This window comes from Caenorhabditis briggsae, assembly GCF_000004555.2.
Source record: "Caenorhabditis briggsae AF16 supercontig from assembly CB4, cb25.fpc4095, whole genome shotgun sequence".
NCBI lineage: Eukaryota > Metazoa > Nematoda > Chromadorea > Rhabditida > Rhabditidae > Caenorhabditis > Caenorhabditis briggsae.
The window spans coordinates 36,140-60,602 of record NW_025543514.1 but is presented as its reverse complement, the minus strand read 5'-3'; the positions used below and the strand labels follow the sequence as shown (position 1 = coordinate 60,602).

At 36.8% G+C, this 24,463-nt stretch overlaps 7 protein-coding genes across 7 annotated transcripts in view; 2 read left to right on the top strand and 5 right to left on the bottom strand.

The window, feature by feature from the left end:
• CBG18530 overlaps positions 1-1,666 on the top strand; it is a gene marked incomplete at both ends in the record, with an annotated part of 2,969 nt that extends 1,303 nt beyond the window's left edge. The window contains 6 exons of the mRNA XM_045241134.1: positions 143-306; positions 427-521; positions 586-700; positions 748-924; positions 1,200-1,511; positions 1,556-1,666. Coding sequence (XP_045096507.1) covers positions 143-306; positions 427-521; positions 586-700; positions 748-924; positions 1,200-1,511; positions 1,556-1,666 — 974 coding nt within the window. The remainder of the gene's footprint in view (positions 1-142; positions 307-426; positions 522-585; positions 701-747; positions 925-1,199; positions 1,512-1,555) is intronic.
• A 159-nt stretch (positions 1,667-1,825) lies between these two features.
• Positions 1,826-3,268, top strand: CBG18529 (the record flags this gene model as incomplete). Its single annotated transcript, XM_002635414.2, has 6 exons — positions 1,826-1,909; positions 1,956-2,077; positions 2,124-2,530; positions 2,576-2,706; positions 2,753-3,073; positions 3,122-3,268. 6 exons carry the CDS (start codon positions 1,826-1,828, stop codon positions 3,266-3,268), a joined length of 1,212 nt encoding a protein of 403 aa, XP_002635460.2.
• A 464-nt stretch (positions 3,269-3,732) lies between these two features.
• On the bottom strand, positions 3,733-8,302 carry CBG18528 (the record flags this gene model as incomplete). Its single annotated transcript, XM_045241133.1, has 10 exons — positions 3,733-3,957; positions 4,204-5,193; positions 5,250-5,429; positions 5,475-5,666; positions 6,970-7,164; positions 7,211-7,615; positions 7,669-7,863; positions 7,908-7,976; positions 8,017-8,121; positions 8,168-8,302. 10 exons carry the CDS (start codon positions 8,300-8,302, stop codon positions 3,733-3,735), a joined length of 2,691 nt encoding a protein of 896 aa, XP_045096506.1.
• A 569-nt stretch (positions 8,303-8,871) lies between these two features.
• CBG26924 lies at positions 8,872-9,804 on the bottom strand (the record flags this gene model as incomplete). The annotated part of the gene is made up of 6 exons (XM_045241132.1): positions 8,872-8,940; positions 8,989-9,185; positions 9,230-9,323; positions 9,375-9,602; positions 9,649-9,726; positions 9,769-9,804. The coding sequence occupies 6 exons, from the start codon at positions 9,802-9,804 to the stop codon at positions 8,872-8,874; spliced, it is 702 nt and encodes a 233-aa protein (XP_045100110.1).
• A 267-nt stretch (positions 9,805-10,071) lies between these two features.
• On the bottom strand, positions 10,072-11,717 carry CBG26923 (the record flags this gene model as incomplete). Its single annotated transcript, XM_045241131.1, has 3 exons — positions 10,072-10,476; positions 10,522-10,618; positions 11,392-11,717. 3 exons carry the CDS (start codon positions 11,715-11,717, stop codon positions 10,072-10,074), a joined length of 828 nt encoding a protein of 275 aa, XP_045100109.1.
• Positions 11,718-11,885: 168 nt separating this feature from the next.
• Positions 11,886-15,246, bottom strand: CBG18525 (the record flags this gene model as incomplete). The annotated part of the gene is made up of 13 exons (XM_045241130.1): positions 11,886-12,119; positions 12,327-12,449; positions 12,687-12,795; positions 12,846-13,227; positions 13,273-13,343; positions 13,390-13,683; positions 13,730-14,194; positions 14,265-14,393; positions 14,446-14,618; positions 14,674-14,790; positions 14,837-15,001; positions 15,047-15,142; positions 15,184-15,246. 13 exons carry the CDS (start codon positions 15,244-15,246, stop codon positions 11,886-11,888), a joined length of 2,421 nt encoding a protein of 806 aa, XP_045096505.1.
• A 308-nt stretch (positions 15,247-15,554) lies between these two features.
• Positions 15,555-24,415, bottom strand: CBG18524 (the record flags this gene model as incomplete). Its single annotated transcript, XM_045241129.1, has 29 exons — positions 15,555-15,632; positions 15,675-15,816; positions 15,862-16,086; positions 16,132-16,587; positions 16,631-16,746; positions 16,802-17,128; positions 17,173-17,268; positions 17,309-17,454; positions 17,651-17,723; positions 17,745-18,177; positions 18,222-18,718; positions 18,935-19,092; positions 19,143-19,248; positions 19,278-19,412; positions 19,457-19,615; positions 19,665-19,861; positions 20,346-20,416; positions 20,472-20,751; positions 21,016-21,175; positions 21,225-21,308; positions 21,356-21,415; positions 22,220-22,290; positions 22,337-22,616; positions 22,663-22,836; positions 23,022-23,540; positions 23,587-23,787; positions 23,836-23,940; positions 23,987-24,106; positions 24,383-24,415. 29 exons carry the CDS (start codon positions 24,413-24,415, stop codon positions 15,555-15,557), a joined length of 5,502 nt encoding a protein of 1,833 aa, XP_045096504.1.
• Between the last annotated feature and the right edge of the window lie 48 nt (positions 24,416-24,463).

Sequence of the window (24,463 nt, the reverse complement as noted above, 5' to 3'; positions counted from 1 at the left end):
AACATACTGTTTTGTAGTACTCGTGGAGCTCTATCATATCTGATTTAATTGGTTCGAAAATATAAATTCTGAAAGAAGTTACGGTAGGGCCCGCGTAGGCCCGGCAAAGGCCCGGATTACAAGTATGAAAAAATGTTCCTAGAGTACCAACAAATGAAAGAAGAGGAAGGAAGGAAGCATCGAGAGAAATTAGCTCAAAAGTTGGCTCAGGCAGATGAGCGAGTCAATGATGCAGGCAGCAAGTGTGATGTCGTAACCCAGATGGCTTTGGATAAACTGATGGATGCCAGTCTCCAACTGAATGAGGTGATTTTTTAGTTGCTATCAAGATCTGATCTTATTTCAAAAGAGAGTTTAGTCACTAGTTCCTATTTCCTGCTCCACACTTTGATCCATTCTGGAAATGTTGACCAAGCTGACTGAAAGGAAATCGTGGAAGCCAATGCTCAGAATGCCGTGATTGAGGTGGATGTGACTAGAAGATGCTTCGATGAAGTAGATGCTCAGAAAGATAAGGACGAGTGAGTTTTGGGATAATCATAAGATTGAAAATGTATCAGAATTTTCTCAAACTCTCATTTTCAGGTTTCTTTCCGAGAGACGTTCTGAAGAACTTATAAAGCAACATGCAGCCATCCAGAAAGAAGAGGAAGCAGTGTCATCTGCAGAGAGAGCCCAGAGAAAAGAGAATGCAACTTTGGTAGGATATTGTTAAAATTCTTGATATGAAGAATATTTCACTTTCAGACGCTTACTGAAATCAGAAGCGATTTGAAAGAGCAACAAAAAGTCGGGATGTTCAATTTGGCGATTCAACAGAGCGCAGATGATAGGAAGAATCGTGCACGGATCAATGCGAAAATCATGGAGGTGAAGAATCTCCTGGAAGAGCTTGACAGATGGTTCATGAAAATTTCTGGAGTTGTAAGTTTGTAAGAGCCAGCCCTCAAATATATAAAGAATTACACGGTGTTTCTTTTAGGACGTAAAGTAAATGCTCTCTATCGCGAATACCGTATTTGAGCGCGCTGAGTATCGTTTTAAACTGAAACTATTAAACTGAAACTGCTATTAAACTGAAACTGAAACTATTAAATTGAACTGCTGAGTCGCTACGCAGGTGTGCCTGCATTCCAAAAAATTCGCTAATTCAAAACTATTTTTTGAAACGTTCCGAAAAAACACCGTGGAATTACCAGGTCGACGCTGAGCCGAAAATATACGAGAAGCTCAAGGCGAATAATAGAATTGCAACCAGAAAATATCTTGGACGTTTCTCAGAAATCCTTAGCTCAATTTCAACGAAACTGAGCGAAGTTGAGCAAAATTTGGCTTCGTTTGAATTGAAAGATGTTGAAATGGACGACGTGATCCGAGCTATCAAAACCAAGATTTCATCATTTGGCCAAGTGATTGCCTATTTGAAACTTATTTTGGGATTGGATGGCGTTATGATTGATTCAGAAAAAGCAAAAGAGTTTGCGAGATCTAAGATCGAATTGTTCCATTCGGTATGTTCATATTGAACATAATTTGCGTAGAATAGCATTTTCAGATCAACAAAATGGATCTGGTTCCGGAAAATCGGGTTGTTATTCAAACCAAAATTCAACAAAGACAGGAGGGAACCATGCCAAATGTTGATGTTCAGGCAATTGAAAATTAATTGGTCCTAATTTCCTCCTTCTTTTTTGAATGATAACAATTATTGTACATACTTTTTGCATATTTTTTGTTCCATTCTAGTGGTTTCACCCAACCATATATCTCTACCTTTAGTTCTAGTTCTAAATAGTGCTATCTAATTCGAGTTATAGGTTTTTTGATGATGTTTTCGGACGAAAAATATGCTCAGCGTGAAGCTGATCGCGAGCGGAGAGTGAATGAAGCCAGGGCGAGTGTTCAGAAGGTGGAACTTACTTATGACTTCATATCACAAATTAATCAATTTTTAGGAGCACGAAAAAAGTTACTCAGCTTTGAGAGAAGGGCAAGAAAAAGAGCTGAAGCGGGAGAGATTGAAGTCCACGAAGCTGGCTGAAGAGAAAAAGGATGAACTGTTGGAGATTAGAAAAAAGTAAGTGTTGAATAATGAAACCGCAGTTTCAAACAATCTGTTTTAGGCAAGCCCAAGAGCTTGCCGAATTGGAAAAGCAGATTGAAGCGAATGTCAAAGAGCAAGTCCAAAACCGTCAGCAAGAGGGAAAAGAAGAAGCTCAGAGAAGGAAGGAACAACTTGAAAAGCAGCAGAAGGAGCTGGAAAAACAGGCAGAACTTCGTCGTGCGCAACTGAACGACTCCTCCAATATCATCAAAAATGGAGAGAAGCTCCGTCAAGAGTGTTTGAATCGTTTGAGAGAAGATCGGAAGAAGGAACAGAATGAGATGACCGCTCAACTTCTGGAAATGAATCAAAAGTTGCACGAGACAAGAATCAGGGGAGAAGAACGTCTTAAAGAATTGGATGAGAAGAAGATTGAGGAACAGAAGCAGCAGTTGTTGAGAAAGGAAAGATGGATTTTGAATGGAAGTAAATTATAGTTGTAGGAACGTAAAGAAAACAAACTATTTTCAGTCGCAAACTCAGAGGCGCTCTCCAGAAGTCTGGCAATTGAAGACGGCTTCGAGCGATTCAAACAACACACGGTAACTCTCAGAAACAAACACAGAGGATTCAACAATGAGTATGATACAATTGAGCCACAAGTAAGTGAAATCTTAAAAATGATTCTGAATGACCAACTATTTCTAGTTGCTCAAAATGCACGAGCGTATGAAGAAAGGAAAGGAACTCGACGACTGCGATATGGATGATTTGACCTCGGCACTTCGAGTCTTCAGAGATCAAGCGGCAGTTTTCAGCGCCGAGGGATCAACCGCCGAAGTTGTTTTCCAGGAACTTATTGGAAAACTCACAGTCCTTCTTAGAGAACTGATGGTTGAAATCAACAGCATCAAAGCTGCTTTTGATGATTACGAAGAAGAAGATAGACAAATCAACAAAAATGGAATCGCCGAGCCACTTGTCAAAACTTCCCAGCTGATGAAGGAAGTTGGCGTTTTGATGCAACAAGTGAATATTACATTTTTTTATCTTTAGTCTAATAGTTTGGTTTTTCAGTTCAATGTCATCGGCCGAGACCATCTTCAAGAGACTCTGGCTATTCAAATGAAGCAAGCTCAATCTTCAAAACATCAGGCTCTTGAAGGACCACCCGCCTATGGACCTGAAATGAAGAAATCTGTGGCTGCTCTCACTGAGAACTAAACTAAGGACACTATAAAATTGTAAATAAATATGTCATGTTACTGATTGGGAGCAATGAGAAACGAAAAATGTAAAAAGAAGATAAAAAACTGTTTCAAACAAAACTCAATGATAAGTGAGACAGAAATACAAAAGAGACATTGTATAGTTGATGGATATACAGACATGTGAAGATAGGTCAGTGCGAGACAAAAGGTTGTAAACGACAGTTACATAGAGTGGCTAAAAAAATCAATATAATGTTTTTCAACCTTATTTACAAGTTTTTGAACGTTATTGCTTTGTATTCAATTATCTTTTTAATTCGGCCTTTTTTATTTAATGTTTGGCCAATTTTACTATGCTAGGCGCTCTTTTCGGAACCCTTACAACTCCGCTTCTTTGGGTAATAATCTGAGCATAATAAGCTCGAGTGTTAAGTGCATCACTGATTTTGAAAACAAGTTTGATAAAACATTTATCAGTTAATCAAACTTTAGTTTAAAAATTTTCGATTTTTCCAGCTCAATAATCTGTTGGAGGTCTAGGAATTTTTTCTCTTTTTTAACGATTTCGTTCCATACTCGCACTAGCTGTGGTGGGTAGTTGTTGTTGACACGGGCTGAATGAGTGATTTTCATGGGATGAATCCTATTCCACGTCAAAGGTTGTCTTAGAAGGTGGTCGTATAACAGCATGAGGCATTTTTTCTGTAAATTTACATACCTCTATTATAAGAGCATCCTTACTATTTATTACCATGATTTCTGTTGAATTTAATTTCTTTGTTGACGATAGATTCCAATTTTTTTTATTCATCTTGTTTGACTTTTCTATTGAACGCGAGGTTTTGTAAACCCTTCTTCTCAGTTGACATTCATAATATACCTTCTGTGATTTTTTCAAAATCTGAAAAAGATTTTAAAATCTTGAAAAATTGGTAGTCTTTGATTAACCTTATCTGCATAATCAGGCGTTTCTTCGCAAACCATCTCATCCATTTTTAATTCCTTTCGTGGTGTTGTTCTAGTAGAACTCTTGGCTTGGTTCTCGAAATTATCATCCATGCTTGAAGATACTCGCACCAGAATCTCTCCCATCAAAATTTTGATATCCTCTTCATCGGAACACTTTCCTGTTCTGTTGTTCGGGATTGATGGATCCTCCAAATCCACAGCACGCTTTTTACATTCGCATGAGCATTTCAGGGGATTGACTTCTTGGAATTTGTCTTGTTCTGATTTTTCCTCCACAGCAGCTTCATCTTCATCGCTTAACAATTCTTCAATTTCAGCTATCGGAGCAGTCTTCTTAGATGTTATCTGTTTGTGAAAGCCTTTTAGTTTGTCCTTCACAATATCTTCCTCATCCTCTGAAAATTCTTCAATTTCAACTTTTGTAGCTTTATCGCACGCTGGAAAAAATACTTTCTTAATACTGAATTCCACTTTAAACTTACTAAATTGTTCAACCTCGTCAAGTCCAACACTTGTTGGAACCGAGCAAACAACTTGGCCAATTTGTTGCGAATCTTTTGTCTCTGTTCTATCCGAGTTGGACGCAGTTTTTGAATCTTCTGGATGAGCCATACCTTTCCCGGTTTTCACGAATTCCATTGGGATTCCTTCAGCTGATTCAGGCACTTCGTTACTCGAGTCATTGCTATTTTTTGGTTTGTCCTCCATAACATTTTCCTCCTCATCGCTTGACAATTCTTCAATGTTCACATGACTTCTAGGCTCCCATTTTGGAAATTCCATGTTTCCTAAACCGTCGATGTTGTCTTCTTTGCGCAACCTTTTCAATTCCGTTACTCCAGGAACATCACTTGTCTCAATGTGATCAAACTTAGAAATAAGTTCCTGATACCATTCTGTTGAGTACTCGATAGCATCCAAACAGTTTAGAACACTGATGAGTTTGGTTGAAATATCGCAGGAACTTCTCTGAAAAATTGAGAGATGAAGCGTATCAAAACTCCAAGAAACGAAAAGAAACTCACTTGAAGAATTCTAATGAATAAAGCATCTTCGAAATTCTCATAGATTTTTGCCAAGTTTTCGAAAATTATCGATAGCTTATGTATTGTTGTTTCTATTTTCCCCCAAAGATTCGTAACTTCAGACTGAACAGTTTCAGGAGACACTGCCAAAGTTTTCCTAAACGCTTTTTCACTCACACCCTACAAAATTAAATTAAAATTATTCTAACGAATCTTAGAATGTACCAGTTCTTCCTGAAATACAGCAAATTGCGTTATAACCATCACGATGAGTCTTCTATAGCAGTGTTCTATCCAATCCGACCATTCTCCTTCCTTTTCTTGAAATCGATATCTCCATTGGATGCATTGCAGAAGCATCGCAAATTTTTGTTTTTGTAGACGGCGTATTTCACGAAGTTCTTCGTTTAATTTTTCCTGGAAAAATTACAGGGTGGCCGATAATGGTAGGACGTTTCTAAACGTCTCCCATTTTTTAGAAAAACGTTTTATAACTGTAATAACTTTATCAAAATATTCAAAATATGTAAGAATTTTAGTTTTATAACAAGTAGTCATGATTAGAACCACGAGCTTTGACAGAAGCCTCCAAACGCATGATAAAAAATTTGGCTGTGCGGCGAGTGTAGTTGACGTCAAAGTCGCCCTAGAACTTTTGAAATGGTCTTTACAAAAAGTCCAAAAAACAGTAGGAGATTCCTGAGATCTTGTTCTTCAACAGAAAGTCTATCGGACTGAAATCCGTAGAGTTAGAGGGCCCCCAATCGTAGCCGAGTTTTCTAGGAAAATGAGCGTCTAAGACCGCAATTGTGGATTTTGATCTACAAGAGGTGCTGAGTCTTACAGATGGTTTTAAATATGTCAAACAAACTGCTGAGTGGTCCAGGACAACAAATTATGCATCAAAACTGTCATTCGGTAGACCTGCGAGCTGATTTTCACCAAAAACCAACAAATTAGTATTGGTTGCCGTGATTCTATCCCAAACTTTGAAATTTTTACGGAAAGGCAATTTGAAGATAAAATACGTTCAGGAGATTCGTTGTCATCTTTTGGTAACAATTGTCCCTGATCCCGACGGTTCGGAAGAGTTTCATCAGGGAAACTCATTACTTCACCCTAGATCTCGTCTGACACCCGCCGCAGGTGGAGGTGTGAAAATAGTTTTTTGCATTTTTCGCGTCTGCAGGCCCCGTATGTATAAGAAAGGAACAGTTTGCGGTAGATACGGTAACTGCAAGTGTTTAAATCCTATTTTCCGATTTTTTGAACCCTGGATCATGCAATACCAAGGCTAAAACCCATTTTTTTTTGCTCAATTTGACGTTTGAGATCCCCCGAGTCTGGTGAATGTTCAAAGTTAATGGTGGTCTTAATTTTTGTTTTAGTAGGTTCCTCTGATCCTTTTGGATATTTTCAAAAACATTTCGGACACCTGATGAAGAAACTCCAAGTCTTCTAGCCACATCAACACGTGCACCCCATCTCGAGAAAAGTCGCGATCATGGGTTGGTGTGGAGAAGTCTTCATAATTCTGAACAAAAAACAAAATGATACCAAATGATATAAATCACTGCTTATAGAGGGTCCCTACTTTCTATTAGTTTCGAAAGTTTTCAAAATTATTCTTTGGCGCCGGGCCAAGGAGCTCTCAAAAAAAACGTCCTATCATTATCGGCCACCCTGTAGTTCTTACATCAATTCTTCATAATCAGTTCACCTGTTTCTCTGTCCTTTCCTGACGTCTTCTTTCCAATTCTTCTTCGTGCCTCTTTTTTTGTTCTTCAAGTTTCTCTATGAATCCTTCATTTTCAGTGTCAACATCTTCTTCTAGAGGAGTGCATAGAGTCGAACTTCTCTCCTCTAACTCATTTCTATCGGTTTGCAAACCAGTTACTGTTTTCCTCGTTTGCTCCTAAATACAATTTTTTTAATCTTAAAAAATTAAACAATTAACTAACTAGGGAATGAACAGAAATTTGATCAGCCATTTGCAAAATTTCTTCCTCCATAAAGTTCACAATTTCATATTTGCTGTCATCGGAAGAAGGTTCGGGTTGGGAAGAATTCGAAAGTTCCATATCTTTCTCAAATTGTTCGAATAATGAGCCAGGTTTAGTCGGTTCGCAGGTTTCATAATAATTTTGGAAAGCCTCTTTTCCGTCAGTGTTTAAATCTTCTCTGCCGCTTACAGTTTTTGGGTCTGTGTCTGGTCTCATTTTTTCAAGCTTTGGCACTTCCCGATGATTTTCGAAGGTCTCTTCCTCGTCACTTTTTGAATGACTTTCAGTTTTCGCGTCTGTGACTAGTGCCGCTTTTTCAATCTTTGGTACTTCAGGGGCTTGTTCAATAGACCGGAATTTATTCTGGAAACTCACAAGTGAAGTTGTTCTTAAGTTCACAAAATGAGTACGGTTACCTGCTGTGGTAAGAACCGATGGCCACTAAATGTTCTGAAGAATATCGTAAAAGCGTTTTGTAGGGTGCAAAAATTTTTGATAGGGTTTGGAATTGATTCTGTCGCCATTAGACGAAGTGTTTCCATGACAGTTTTATTTTTTTGTGAGAGCTTTAGCTGGCCAAATTTTTCAGTGAGTTCTTGGGGACGCTTTTCCTGAAAATCAACATTTTTCTCTTGAACATCCTTTAGAAACACACCTCCACTGACGCTGTCTTCTTGCCATCATCAGGATAAAAATACTCAATCCTGATCACATATTTTTTCTCCTGAATATTCTTCGTTGACTTAAAATTCACTTGAACTTACTTTGTCTATGTACTCTTGACTCAATTTGAAGTCTTCTGTTTTGCTGATTTCATCGCTATACAATTCGAAATAACGAACAAGTGTTTCATAGAATTCGGGCCAGTTCTGAACAATCAATTTAATGATAACTAATAGGAAAAAGATAGCTTACATCGGCAAAATCTCGAAGAATTGAGCAAGCCAAATCAGTATTACCGTTATTGTTATCACCGATAACTTTGACGAAAATTTGAAAAAGTCGGAGCAGCACATAGAGCATGACCTGCGGAGCATCAGAAGTGAGCATCTCAAAAACTGAATTAATTGGAAGATTGGGAGTTTCTGAAATTATGAAAATAGGAAGAACACTAAAACAAGCGAGATAGTGAGAGTAGCCAGAGAAAAAATTGCTACGTCTTAAAAAACGCTTGCCGAAATGATAAGAGTTGTGTATGAGGAAGAAGATATGGGGTGCAGGAGGGGAAACTGGAGTTTGAAAAGACGAAATTTAAGGGACAAACTAAAATCAGAAGGTAAATTTTGAAATAATTGTTCCGGTCGACGGGAATCAAAGTATCGGTCAATAAAATATACAAAACCGTATTTTTTAGTGGATTTTCGGCCATTTTGACATTGCTAGGAGTCTGGAACTTGTCTGTCAAGTTTTCGATCACTTTGAAAACTTTGAAGGGTGTAAAATAGCTCAAAATGAACTGAAAAATTCGTTTCCGTTCATCTTTTTGACATTTACTGTACTTCGGGGGAAATAAATAAATTTCGATACTGACGTCTAACAGAGAACTGGTGGATCAAAAAGTTGATTAGTGAAAAAAGTTTTATTTTCATAGAAAAGAGACAAATCAAAATTAACAAAACTCATTGCGAATTTGAGCCAGTTTTTCTCAGTTCTTCTAGTAACAACCTCTGTTCTTCTTTTGCTTGATTCTGAAAATGTAAAAATTATGAGTTTAATTTTAAGAAATCAATTTTTACATTTCTGTCTATTCTTTGTTGCCTCTTTGCTTCTAATTCCAGCCGATTTGCTCTCATTTGCTCTTCTAATTTTTTTCCGAAATCCGTATATACGCGTAACGAATCCTCGTTGTCAGCTGGATCAGTCACTGATTCTTGAGCTGGAGCTGATTCCATGGGAAGGTTTGGCAGAGAATTCTGTGATTCGTGTGAGTACGCTGAAAATTGAAAAGTAAACCACGAAAATATAGTTTCAGAGAACATTGTACTTCTGTTTGTCGCCCATGTTCAGCCGCCATATTATCGGTTCTGGTTAAATTTGGATAGTTATCTGTAGATTCAGTTACTGAAGGAACCTTAATTGATTGAAATTGTTTGTTGGAAACTGAAATTCAACTCTACCAAACCTTGCTTATACAGTCCATAGTCTCTGCATATTTTTCAATCATTTCTTCAACTTGCTCATTTTGGACGCTATCCAACATATTTTGTTTGTCGTCGTCTCCAGTTGTTTCCAGAGATGACAGAATTTCAGAAAACATCGTTGACGAATCCTTTCTAACCTCTTCTTCAGGGATGTTCTTGTTTTGTGACATACAGCTTAACAAATGTTCTCTCACAAAGTGCAAAGCAATCTGAAAACATTTGAATATTAAGTTGGGCGCTTCAGGAGAAACTTACTCTACAGTAGTAAAGGATGTAGCTCATTAGTGGCTTTAAGAAAATGTGTGAATCTGGTTTGGATAACCGGGTTTTCACCTAAAGTTTTAGATTTCTAGTTGCTGAAAATCGTAAACTTACAGATTGTTCTTCTGAATTGCTGGAATCCCCTACCATCTTGATTGCATATACTAATCTCAATAGGTGTCAAACTTCCGCAGAGACAGCAGAGAAAAAACGTCACATGCGTTCTTGCTAAGCCTAAACCTCGTAATTGATGATGTTGTTTACGATATTCTTCACTCTTAGAGACCCAGAAGGTGATAGAACAATTTTATTTGTTAGGAATACCGAAATGTCAATTTACTGATAAGAAATTTTTTGGAAAACAGGAAGCAACCAATAATAAGGGTATTATGAAATGTTCTGAATTTCAAAATTGGTTTACAGCTCGTGGGGAGTAGTTTGGGGGATATTTGGGAACTTTGCAATTTCATAGTTTTTTTCGAAGTCCGGATCCATGCTAATTTTTCGAAGTTGAGACGTAGAGTAGATCAAATCAGGTTTAAGCTTTCCAAATTGATTCCTCAGTAATTCAATCTTTGATTTTTCGAGCTTCAAACTCTGGATAGTACTGTAGATATCCAGTAACAGCTGACCACAATCAACAAGACATTTCTGAAAGTTTGCAGTCAGAAACAGAACCAAAAAAGTAAAACCCCGTACCTTCAGAACTTTAACAAATGAAGCGCCTGGAAATTTTTCCTGAATCTCTTCCAAGAACTCGAAATCGTATTGCATTGCGTTGTAGGTTATCATGGTGCACCCGGAAAGATAACTCGATTCTCTCTGAAAAAAAAAGTAGCATGTTTCACAATAAAATTAGTTTTTTACCAAAAACTCTTGATGATCTGTTTTTTCAATCCGCGGCCAGTCTTCATGTTCCTCAACAAAATCCATCCAGCGCCTCAGAAGCAGCACAATGTTTTGCCTATAATTTTATTCATGCGGTTCGAACGACTTTTCTAGGCCAGCATAGTTGATGGTCCAGATAAGGCCTAACATGCACATGGTGTGTTTCCTAGGCCATTTACCATTGTGGCATAACTTTTGAGTTTTCTTGGCCACTATCCCTACGACCTGTTAATGACCTGATATTCCCCTTATGTGGTTTCACGACATTTTAACATTGTCGCCTAATTTTTGCAAGTTGAGCTTCCTAGGTCACTAACTTCTATAACCATGAAAATGGCCTGACATTTACCTGGTGTGTTTTGTAGGCCATTTTAACATGGTGGCCAAATTTTTGCGAACTGAATTTTCTAGTCCACCGTTGCTGATGGTCCAAAAATAGTCTAACAAGCACCTGATGTGTTTTCTAGGCCACCAACTTTTATGACCTAGAAATGGCCTGACAATTACCTGGAATGTTTTCTAGACCATTTAACTTGATGGTCTAACTTTTGAGTTTTCTAGGCAACCAACTTTTATGACCTAGAAATGGCCTGACATTAACCTGGTGTGTTGTCTAGGCCATTTTAACATGGTGGTCTAACTTTTGCAAGCTGAGTTTCTAGGCCACCATGGTAAAATTACCTAGAATTAATCTGATTCACCTGATGTTTTTTCTAGGCTATTTTAGAGCGGTGACCTAACTTTTCAAATTTGGTTTTCTAGGACACCACTTCAGAATTATCTAAAAAACGCATTATATGAGTATCATACCTTTTCTAGGAACAAATCAAAAAATATTTCAAAAATTACCTGCAACCCAATATCCAGTCCTTCCAATTTTGTTCCTGCTCCTCAAATCGATGTCTCGCCATAATGCATTTCAATAGAATCTCGATTCTCTTTCTAGACTCCTCTTTCATTTTCCGAAGTTCAGCTTCAAATCTTTCCTGCTTTCTTTTCCTTTCAGCTTTGACTATTTCAAGTTCCTTTGCATATCGTGAATTCTGTTCATATAACATTCTATCAAACGATTCGTTTTCGTAGCCATCAGCAGCTGAAGACTCAGGACATGCATCCTTATTTACTTGAGATGCATTTTTAGATTTTCTAGAAGTCTTGGAACTTTTTTGACCCATTCTGCGAGATGATAGGTTATTTACAGCGGAACAGGAAAAAAAAACGATTATTTGCTGATTGACCACATAGGAAAAAAGGATGACGTATTATTGCTATGTTTAAAAATGGACATAAACAAGTGTGATTCATATGTACAACACATTTATTATGTTATGAAATATTTCACTTTATAGCTCTCGAAAATACAAATTACGATCCAGATCAGGAAAGGATACATATTGATAATCTGAAGGATTTGCTGTTCTACAAATTGATCGGAGTTGATCAGTGGAGAGAATCTTGTTAGGGTTGACACGAGCCATCATAGATTGTAACTCGAGAAATTTCGACTGATCGGTTCCAAGACTTTGAGTGAAATTGTAGATTCTTATCAGCTCATGAGCAATATCAGCAATGCATTTCTAAAAAATTATCAACCACAAGACTTGTAATGAAAGGATTTCTACAGGTTTGGCTGGTTTTTGTTGGCTCCTATGCAAGATATCAAAACTGTATCAATTGACAAATGTTTGTGATGTTGTATATGTATCTCTCACAGGAACCAAGATAAACTGGCTCAAAGCTCAAAGTTAAGGGGTCCTTCTATTACAGGTTTGACGGTAACTTACCATAAGAACTTTCACAAACAATGTATCCGGATGAGCACTTTCGATTCTTTTCATGTGCTCAAAATCACATTCCATAACGTTGAAGGTGACCATAATAGAGTTCACAAAATGTCCGGTGTCTCTCTAAAATTACATTATTCTGTTTCATCAGTTCATCCTAAAATCTGTAATAGAAGGGCACCCATACTGTCAAGTTCAATTTCAATTATCTCGATTCCTGTGCAAGATATAAAAAATGTGTCAACTGATAAAATGTTAAAGATATAATATATCTTTAACAGGAACCAAGATAAATTAGCCCAAAGTTAAAAATTAGGGGTCCCTTCTATTACGGGTTTTACGGTATCTGGATATCCTCACCTGCAACTCGTAAAGGTCCACTATTTCTGGTCTTCGAAAACCTCTGTGGCTTTTCTCGACGTCATCATAGAAATCGTACCAGCGATTCAAAAACGAGGCAATACTGTGTCTGAATTCTCACCCTTTTAGTTTATCGAATTTTCCAAGAATATACTACACCTGCATCCTGCAATCCAGTCCATCCAATGTTGCTCCTGCTCCTCGAAGCGACGTTTCAACATAATGCATTTCAGAAGCATCTGGAAGCGCTGCTTCGACTCTTCCTTTAATGTTTTTAATTCTTCGTCAAACTCTTTTTGCTTTTTCTTCCGTTCCTCTCTCTTTGCTTCTAGTTCTTGGGCATTTCTTAGGTTTTGCTTCGCGAGTTCTATATCAAAAGTAAGATTATCGAGCATTGGGCTATCCCGACATAAGCTTATTTCTCTAGAACTCGACGAGTTGTTTAAACTTTCGTATATTGGAGGTGTGTTCTGAGATATGAGGGTAGCAAGATGCATGTCTTTTTGATAATTCAAAATTGCTTGATTTGCGTTGTAGGCTGCTGAAATTTGAGAAAATATAAACTATCGAGATTTGAAATTCTTACGAGACAGACTCTCCAGGGTTCCATTGAGCGTCATTTCGGGTTCCATTGAGCGTAAAGCATCAGCCGCGGAACTGAATTACGTAGATATTTGGGAATTAATGGAATTGATAAACTTACAATCCTGGCTTATATTCTGATTGTATCATAGTGTGCTGACTATCTTGTCCAAACGTGTTGAATGGTGACTGTCCTGAACATCGTTCTTGCGGATTTTGTTTCGTAACATTCTGGACCGGTTCTCGAGCGTTTCTACCGGAATGAGAAGTCCGATTTGTTATAGTTGTATCGTGAACGTGTTGATTATGAGGAGCATTACTCGAACTTATATCTTTGTATGCTGAAGTTCGAGAAAATATAAATTCTTGAGATCTTCCCTGAAATTCCCTGTTTTGTAAAGCATCGTCCGCGGAACTGAATGACATGACATTTTGAAAGTTAATGAATATTCCAAACTTACAATCCTGGCTTATGTTCTGATGGTATCATGGTGTGCTCACTGTATAGAATCCTAGTAGGTGTAGAATAGCGTCCTTGTGGATTTTGCTTCGGTACATTCGGAAGCGGTACTTGAGCGGGCCTATGGATTTGAGAGGTTCGAGTTGTTTTGGTTGTATTATGAACGTGCTGATTACGATGAGTACTATTCAAAGTTGGGTCTTTGTATCTGTCGTGAAGACTACTATTTTGCAAAGGAGGCGATTTTCTAAAAAAAAACAGCACTTTAAGCTGTAACGGTGTCTTAGAAACATACACGTATGGAGTTGAACTTGTTCTTTGGTGGCTGCTCTTCGGTAGCTGATCAACTGGTGGCTGCTCTGAAATCGGTATGTTCCGGAGAGGAATTCCTGGTGAATTTTCCGAGCGATTAAGATAATCAGACTTCTTGGAACCATGTAAACCATTTGTAGAATGATCAGAACATCTTGTATGGAACCGGAAACATTATAAAATGAGTTTTGAATTTCAACTTTTTAAAATGAAAAAAAACCTACAATGGAGATGTGGTGTGCCGATTGTCAATATGCGCTCTTTGACTAGGGATCAGGGTTTTCCGAACATTATCATGTTTTGTAGGGCTGGCACGAGGATCCTCTATACAAATAATAGTTTGTCCATCGTTGCTAAAATTTTGGTTTAAATTTACATCACATCACAAATGAAACTGAAAATTACCCGGAGTAATGTATAGAATGATTATTTCCTGATTGGTGTGATTTGGGATTTTCCTCTACTTTCAAAATCATTTCTTTTGAGTTTTTGGTTTCTACTGGAGTATTATGATGATCCCGTATTCCATCATCCGTATTCCGTTGCATGCTTGTAACTACGAAATCTCGTTCATGGAACTGAAAAAAAACTTATTTTCAAACTACATTGCATTCCAGAAAATAAATTACTCACCGATTCGTATGATCCTGATCCCTTCTGAATTTGAAAGTCGAGTACACCTTGCTTTCTTGCCTCGTTTATTATAAAGTCAGCGGTTGGATAGTATTCCCAGTAAAACTTGTCCCAATTCTGAACCACTATTTGTTCTTTTCTATATACCTTTCCGGAAAATTACTCTAATAGATATTGCGCGTTTCAAGTCGTTCACTAATTTTGGAGTATATCTTTCCAGAAAAGCTGTTCCGGGGACAACTCCACGAGGTTCTCTTGGATTCCATTTTATCAGATAGTCAATGTAAAATTTGCAGTTCTGTGATACCATATCTGATATAGTTTCTCCCTGGAAAACTTTTCAGAATTTTTTATTTTCCAAAACAAAACTTACCACAGGAAACTTCACTTTTTTCAAATTCTCACTCAACGTTCTGATGAACTTTTGATTCTCGTCAACAAACTTAGCATAACTTCCCTGAAACAAAAACTGAAAATTATAGTTTTTAATGAGAATTTTCCTTCACTAACCTTTCTTGCACATTCATTGAAACAATCAATAGTCTTTTCGGTAAGGTCCAGATAAACAACCATTTTATTTAGAAAGTAAAAGTATATGGGGGACACAAAAAAGAGAGAGGAAGAAACAGAAGAGTGAACACAACTATTGCTATGCTTAAATTTCGCAAGAGAGAGAATTAGAGGGAAAAAACGTTTCGTTGATAAGAGTTGTTTACAGAGAATTGAAAAAAAAATGGGGTGAGGAAGATATTGCTAATCGCAAAAATTGGAAATGGGGGGACCAAAACTGAAAATGTTTCAGATTGGCGAATTGTCAAGAGGATATTCAAGAAAATTAGAGAAAAAAAGAAAAGTTGTTTCCAGGTCGTGTTTTGATATAATCAATGAACCGAGTACCGGCCAGCCGCGTTCCTGGAAATCCGTTCGGAAATCTCTCCATTTTCTATAGTAGCCTCCTTCTGAAAAGCTTATGAATTTTCTGGCAAAACAGCATTTCATACGTTCAACTGGTTTCTTCTCTCTTTGATTGTTTTCAGTTTTTCTCCATAAATTCGGTTCTGTTCCGCTAAACGTCGTTGATGGTTTTCTTCCTCACTATCATACCCAGAAACTTGTGGAACTTGGTCGGAAACTTCAGAACGCCTGAAAAACAACGCCATCAGGTAGAAGTGTACATACAGGTCTTACTCATAGATCTGCTGGTCTTGGTTCGCTCTGTCTGAATTGTCAACTCGCTCATTGACTTCTCCTTCAACGTGATCTTTGTCATGATGTGAATCGGTTTCTGGTATGCTTTCCAACTTTGCAATTGAAACATTCTGGTTTTCAATTATTGTTCCATTCAAAATGGGATCATTTCTTTGCTCTTGATCTAACGTCTCGATGGTTGCTTCGGGAGTTTTTGTGGTTGTGCTGAGAGTTGTAATGTTATTTCACAATATGGGCATGTAAACATACCTGAGCATCATTCGATTCAATTTTTCAAACAAGCTGCTCAATTTTTCGTTTATTTTCCTGTTTGATTCGTTATGTTCGTTTTGTAGCTCCTCGAATTTTTTATAGATTTTCTTTTCAATAGCTGCTGCCCTCACATCTGTTCTCTCTTCTAACCACAATTTGAGATCATTCATCTCCTGATTCCGTTTACTTTCTAACTCTGTCTTTTTCGCCTCATTTGTTTCAATCATATAGCTCACTGAGTCTTTGATTTCCAGCATGAATTTCTCCACATTTTCCTCGCAATCTTTTTGAAATGTTTGTTTCATCTCATCTACATGCAGCTTTATTCTTCGATCAATATCACCCAACGATTGATCTTCATCCCATTGAAGACTGTTTGTTGAATTATCAAGCACAAAGTCGTCTGAGTTGTTGGTCACTGAATCTGTGGCAATGGGACTGTTCACTTTGGATCTGAAGCAGATACTTGAAAAAGTTTCAATTAATAGATTTGTACCTTGATTCGTTTAATTCTCCTGAATTTTCAGTTTCCAGTGGAGTGCTCGGATATACTCTGATCGCATCATTCGTAATTAGCTTCAAGTTTCTAACTACGAAATCTCGTTCATGGAACTGAAAAAAAACTTATTTTCAAACTACATTGCATTCCAGAAAATAAATTACTCACCGATTCGTATGATCCTGATCCCTTCTGAACTTGAAAGTCGAGTACACCTTGCTTTCTTGCCTCGTTTATTATAAAGTCAGCGGTTGGATAGTATTCCAAGTAAAACTTGTCCCAGTTCTGAAACACCACTTGTTTTTTGTACATAACTCTTTCGAAAATCACCCTAGTGGATATAGCCTGTTTCAAATCATTTACAAAGCATGGAGTATATCTTTCCAGGAGAGTTGTTCCGGGGACAACTGCAGGAGGGTCCCTTGGATTCCATTTCGTCAGATAGTCAAAGTAAAATTTGCAGTTTTGTGATACCATATCAGCTATATTTTCATTCTATAAAGCTTCTGAGGATTTATCGTTTTTGAAACAAAACTTACCACAGGAAACTTCACTTTTTTCAAATTCTCACTCAACGTTCTGATGAACTTTCGATTCTCGTCAACAAACTTAGCATAACTTCCCTGAAACAAAAACTGAAAATTATAGTTTTTGTTCACCATACTCCCCACTAACCTTCTTGGCACATTCGTTAAAACAACCAATAGTTTTCTCGGTGAGGTCCAGATAAACAACCATTTTGTTCAGAAAATAATAATTTATTGGGGACAAAAAAGAGTAGAGAAGAAGAGACACAAGAATGATCACAAGTATTGCTATGCCTAGAAATTTGTTCTCATAAATGAGTTGAGGATGGGTTTGTTAAAAGTAGAGGAAAGATAAGAACAGTGCTGATGAAGGAAGAATATATTGTTGAGTTGTGAGAATTCATAAAAACATAGAGAAAATGACAGAGATGAGAAAATTATTAAAAGGAGGGCCCCAAAATAAACTGTGTCGATCAACGGAATGAATAACGAGCTCTCATGTTTGCAGCCATTTCTTCAAGTTCTTCCTCTTCCTTTTGCTGGAAAGAATAGAATAATGTCTTCTGAAATTAATATTTACTCACTTTTTTCTGAATTCGTGAATCCCTAATCTTCTTAAATTTTTCTTCATAAAATTGGTTTTGTTTCGCTAACAGTTGTTCAATATCTTCTTCCTCGCTTTCTTCTGAAGAACCCTGTGGATCTTGATTGACACCATCCGGTTCTACATCTAGATCACTGACTTCCTGAGCAATGCGTTTCATTCCAATAGCTGTTATGCTTTCCACCGAGATCGATCCTTCTGATACATCCGATACATGGTCTTGCTCCGTTCCTTCCGGATCTTGTTCTTGCTCATTGATTTGCTGATCAACGTGTTCTTCTCCATTCGCTGCTGGCGTGGTTTCCACCGAGATCGAACTTCCTGAACCATGCTGATCGTCATCCACGCTTCCACCCGAAGTCTCTGACTTTATTTCTTCCCCATCAGGAACTTCAGATGTCTCAGAATTCATGCTGAAATCCGCAGCGTAACGGTAGTTTACAAAATCAAGACTCACCTCGAATCCTTCTGCGCTTGTGATCTACCACTTGCTTTCTCAAACCTCTCTCTAATTTTCCTTTCGGATTCATTCTTCTCATTTCGCATTTCTTCAAACTTTTCCTCGAGTCTCTTTTCAACTGTTACAGCTATCATTTGTTTCAACCTCTCTTCAAGCTCCCTGTCCGATTCTTCTTTCCTTGTTCGAAGTTCGTTTTGTAACTCTTCGAACTTTTTCTCAACTTTTTCCTCAATTTTTGAGTCAAGCTCCTTCAAATTGTCAGAGACCACTTGCTGAAACTTTATAATTTGTTTTTTCATTTTGTTGAAAAAACGAACCTTCAATATCGTGACATGATTCTCTATCTTTTCCTCCAGGTACAGTTTCAGATCATCCATCTTCTGCTGAATTTCGTTTTGAAGTTCATCTACTTTCTGTTGATTGGCATCAGTAGTTTTGGATAATGAGCACTTGATTTCAGACTCAAGCTGGACTACTTTCTGTTCCATTTCTTTCTGAAACTTGAAATAATGTTTAGTTACCGTAACCACTCTAATAGAAGGTAATACAATCCGTCAACGTTGAGTCCACAGATCTCGGTTCCTGTGAAGGATATCAGAAAGTAGTCAACTAACAAAATATTTTGAATGTTATAATAAACAATTTGTCGGTTGACCACATTTTCAAATCTGTTACAGGAAACGAGAAGCTCAACGATGATTTTTTCTTACTTTCAAATCGTTTTTTGCCGCCTCAAAGTTTTCTATTTGCGTATCAATGTGGTTCTTGTAAGATTCCAAATCAGCTTGGATTTCCGTTTTCATCGTTTCCGGTTTTCGGTGCACGTCTTCAGTTTCAACACATCGATCAGGGTCTGTATCAGATGAATCTGAAAATTTTTTATTTAATCCATAAGCTTCTTAATTTTGTTTGATTTACTTGAGTTATTTCCAGCTTCATTCCCGCCAGAATTCGTTTCATCAAGTTCTTTGTCTGAAGTCGTTTCGCTGTTCGTATCAGCATCTGAACTCAGTCTTGAAGAAAACTGAAAATAACTTATTCAAAAAATGAGACTGAAATCTCGTTTATTACATTTGGATACCAGCAGCTCTCATGTTCGATGCACACAAAAATCACTTTCTGCTCCCGAGCTGCATCAATAATTTCATCGACATATGGAATATATTTTTCATAAAAAGAATCCCAATTCTGAAAATCGCAATCTAGGAAAACTCATGAATCAAAATGTTTACCATTCCCAAAATTGCATCCTTCATATCATCGTTAATTGTTTCTCTCACACTTCCAGCTCCATATGTTCCTTGGCCACTATTTCCCGGGTACTGAGGATTGAAATTTTCCAAGTGTCTAATCAATTTTCTCATATTCTGAGCAATTGACATACTTGTTTCCTGCAATAAAGACTAAAACTATCAAACAGGCTTATTAACGAGCACCTACATTTTTCAATATTACGTTGGGGAGATTGTCAAGATCCTTGCACAGAGTTCTTTTGTATTTATCGAAGAAGGGTTTGTAATTTTTCTGTAAATATAGGCAAACGGTAAGAATAACCAGGAAAACGACACAAACCTGACCAATGCAGCTCTTGAAACTAGTAATCATATCCTTAGAAATCAACAGTTCAGCGACCATTTCTGAAATTCAAAAAGTTGAAAGAAAATAGGAAAAGTGGAAAATGCGAGAATTTACACATAATTAACACAGAATTAACACATTCCGAGACTACATTTCTACGACTGAATTTTGGAGGAGAAACCTGGAACAAAAATTACAGATTCATAACCCAGTAAAATTTATGTAAAACATAATGGTGAAATAGTTAAAAGTTGCCTGATTTTTGTGAAGAAAAAATAGTGCAAACAAGAACACTAGAGCAGGAAAATACCTATGTCGTCAAAAAATTAAACAACAGAAAACCGTTGTTTTATCAATTGAAAAATGTATCAACAACCTTGCAACGACTAACAGAAGAGAATGAAAAAGAATTAAAATAACGATGAGGAAGGTTTCTTAATGATGACAAGGGTTATACTTTGCATAAAGTTTTTAGGCACGTTTGGATTCATTCTCTAGACACAGAAGGTATTCGCGGGATTCTTACGGAAAAATGTAACTCACGAATGGATTTTTGTTCGTCTGGTGTCGGTGGTCGTAAATTGTTCAAAGCTTGGCAGGCCCGTGCATCAATCCTGAACAAAACATATTAAACACCGAACACCCGACGGGCTAAAATCTTCAACTTACGTTCCAACTTCAGTTTCTCCGCGATTACCCAAATCGACAGATGACAGTATTGTCGAGTTGTTTGCCGTAGGGATATCCCTGGTGACAATTGAAAAATCACTCGTTCCATTTTCAAACGTCCAATTATTTGAATGACTGCCGTTCAAATTATGGTCAAATGTTTTCGATTCGCGAAGATTGAAAAAATTGAGTTTGAGCATCATGATTGATGTCTTCAAAATTTCTGGTATGACTTTGAGCATTTCAACTGAGTTATTGATTTTGAATGGATCTCTTCTTTCTAGATTACTATCAGTTTTTGGCAAAATGAGATATATATTCCCTCTGGTAGAAAAATATAATAAAATAAAATACAATTTTATTCGAACTAAAAAGATCTTAAATTTGGGTACCAGTTATTCTCATGTTCCACTCTCACAAATATGCTTTTCTGCTGTCTAGCTTCATTGATGATTTCATCGATATATGGAATATATGCATTGTAAAAAAACTCCCAATTCTGTAAATCGTTATTTGAGAAAATAGTATTAATCGAAATTTTTACCATTCTCAGAATAGCATCTTTCATTTCTTCTCGAATTTTTTTCGCTAACACTCCCAAGTCCAATTGTTCTTCTCACATCGTTTCCCGGGTACTTCGGATCAAAATGTTCCAAATATTTAGCCAAGTTTCTTATATTCTGAGCAATTACCATACTTGTTTCCTGTAAGAAAACAACTTTCAAACAGGATACTTAAGGAATTAACACTTACATTTTCCACTATAAAACTGGTGAAATTGTCAAGATCCTTGCACAGAGTTCTTTTGTATTTATCGAAAAAGTGTTTGTAGTTTTTCTGAAAATTTAGCAAATGAAAAAAATAACAAGAAAAACGATACAAACCTGACCAATGCAGCTCTTGAAACAAGTAATCATATCCGTCGTAATCAACAGTTCCGCAACCTTTTCTGAGAACTGGAAACGTAAATTACATGTTGGGAACTCATAAAATTTGTATAGAACATAATGATCAAACGGTTGAGAATTGCCTTATTTTTGCAAAGAAAGAATAGTGCACAATAGCACACTGGAGCAAAAAAAAATGTTGTCAAAAAACTAAACAACAGAATTGTCTTATCAATTGAAACATATGCCAACTACATTGCTACGATTTAAAGAAGAGAATGAAAAGGAATTAAAACAACAACGAGGAAGGTTTCTTAATGATGACAAGGGTTATACTTTGTATAAAGTTTGCAGAATAATAGATAGGATTCAATGAACGGTTTGCATTTGCCAGATCAGAAAACTTTTGTAAACATTTTGATACAACTATCCTCATACCGTCAACTTTGAGCTCATATATCTCATTTCTGGTTAAATATACTAAAAAGGTGCCAACTGACAAAATGTTCATCATATAATCAAACATATTTTTTAAAAAAATTGGCTCAAAGTTAGAAGTTTAAAGAGTGGAGTCTATTAAAGGAAAAAGACAGCGTCTATTAGGGGAAAAATAAAACAAATTTCTATCTTAACGACTCAAGACGGATGAAAATTAGAGAAAAAATTGTTTATTAAAAATGCAAAACACAAGTACTGAAAAATTATTTACAGAAATGCATATGTATTATCTTCTCCGACGTTTACTATTTTGTGAATCCTCTCTCTTCTTGCCGGATTTGCGGTGAGAGCGCTTTTCGTGGCCATCAGTAGAATGCTTCTAGAAAAAAGATGTTAAAAAAATCATTGAAAAAGCATCTTCACCTTTCTAGAATCTCTACTCTTTGATCGATGGCTTCTGCTTTTTCTAGAAGTTTTGCAGGTGGCTTCATAGGCTGAAAGTCAAACTTATGCGCAAATAATCTTATGTAGTTCACTCACTCGGCAATTTATCCGATTCATCTTTGTCATATGTATTTGATTCCTCCAACACTTCAATAACAGCCACAGAACTTTTAATCTCTCTTTCCGGAAATTTCAAGTTTTCGATTTCAAAACAATCCTGGCAGATTTTCCTCAATGACTTTGTGGTTGGGATTTCGGCATATTTAAGAGAGGAAAACAAGTCACACAGCTTCAGATACCAGCTATGATCAAATTGGGTCTCTTCAGTCTTATCCAGAATTTTATGAAGAATTTGGACATGCTCACAAATGCATTTCTGAAAAAAACCTGATACATTTGGCGGGATTAAAAAAAACACTCACCTGCAGAACTTGAAGGAAAATGGCATCTGGAGAACTTAGGATTATATTTCCTAGTTGATTGAATGAGTTGAATAAAATGTCCAATAATATGTACACTCTTTTGTTGAGTTGTATAACTTCTTCTCCAGCTTCCATTTCTTCTGGCACTTTTTTGAACTGTTTCACATTCCTGGCCTATGAAATAATACAGTTATCATCTGGAATAAGCAAAACACCCACAAACTCTTCATAATCTTGGAAATACTTCAACAAGTGTACTACTGGATCTCTATAACAGAGTTTTATCCAATCTGCAACCTCCTGCTTCTTTTCTTCAAATCTATGACGCAGCTGAATGCAATTCAAGAGAGTTATGAAACATTGATTTTGTCTTTTCCGAATTTCGTCAAGCTCTTTTTGGAACGCTTTCTGGAAGTTAATTTAAAACTGATATCATACGTTTTTAACATTCGGCTTACTTGTTTCTCTTCTCTTTTTCTTTTAGCCTCTTCCAATTTCTCTTGATGTACCCTTTTTTGTTTTTCCAGTTTCGCCTCGAACTCCTCGTCTTTCTCAACAAAACTTTCATCTGAATCTTTGATTTCCTTCCAAACAGTGTTTTCAGATTTGGAGCGAAGATCTTGGTTAATTTTTAGTTGAACTTCCTGAAGAATAACATTCAATTCACATCTTTTCCCACAACTCACCTTGACGTCTTCACAGACTTGAGATATATTTTCTGAATACTTTTCCAAATTCAAATCAATTTCCACTATTGTTGGATCTTGTAACTCCACGGAGTCTTCTCTTTTTAGTGAGTTCAAAACATCGGTGAATGGATTTGGCGGTTCCATTAGGGCTGTGATGTTTTCAAGTTCGATTGATTCAGGATTTTCCAGCTGAAACGTTTTGTTAGGATGTGAAAACGCATTCAAAAAATTTTACTGTTTTCTCATCTTGATTCTTTCGATCGACTTCTGCCAACGCATCATCCAACAATAACTTTCCATCCTTTGAGAGTTCAACATCCTGAATTTCTGTTTGTTCCATCGGGATGATAGAAAAACTAGAATCGTCTACATTTTGAAAAGATTCTTCTGATTTCCATGGATATTTCACTTTCAAAATAATAATCTCTTCTTTTGTCTAAACACAGTATAACTTAGGTGTATTACTCTTTTTTTTTCAGCTTACCATTTCGTCCACCTCTTTAGACACTTCAACAAAATCCTCTTCCATTATTTTCGTACAGACCATTCTGTAAAACTCCGGGTTCTTATCTATCAAATCAGGCGATCCCTGAACAATTATAATAATTTTCAATGTTATCATTTCTAGAACTCACATCATTTTTATATTTTCTCACATCGGTCAAATGCACTTTAGAGTTTCCAATCTTTTTGTTTGTATGCTCAATAAATCGATACACCGTAGTTGTCACGAAATAAGCAAGAGTCTTTTCCTGCTGAATATATGGGTATTTCAATGGAATCCAGATGTCGTTAACATTCTAATAGAACACCCCCCCCCCCCCCCCCCAGATCGTCAACTTTGAACCCATATATCTCATTTCCTGTAAAAGATATCGAGAAGTGGTCAATTGATAAAATGTTTATCATAGTGTCGAATATGTTTCATCAGTTGATTACTTTTCGATATTTTTCACAAAAAGTGAGATAAATTGGCTCAAAGTTGAAAGTCAGGAGTAGCGTTCTATTAGAGTGTTTATCTCAAAACTCACATTTTCCAGTTGTATGGCACCTTTGGTTGGCATCTCTGCATCTTTTTAAGTTATTCGGAATTTGGTACAAAACTTAAGGGA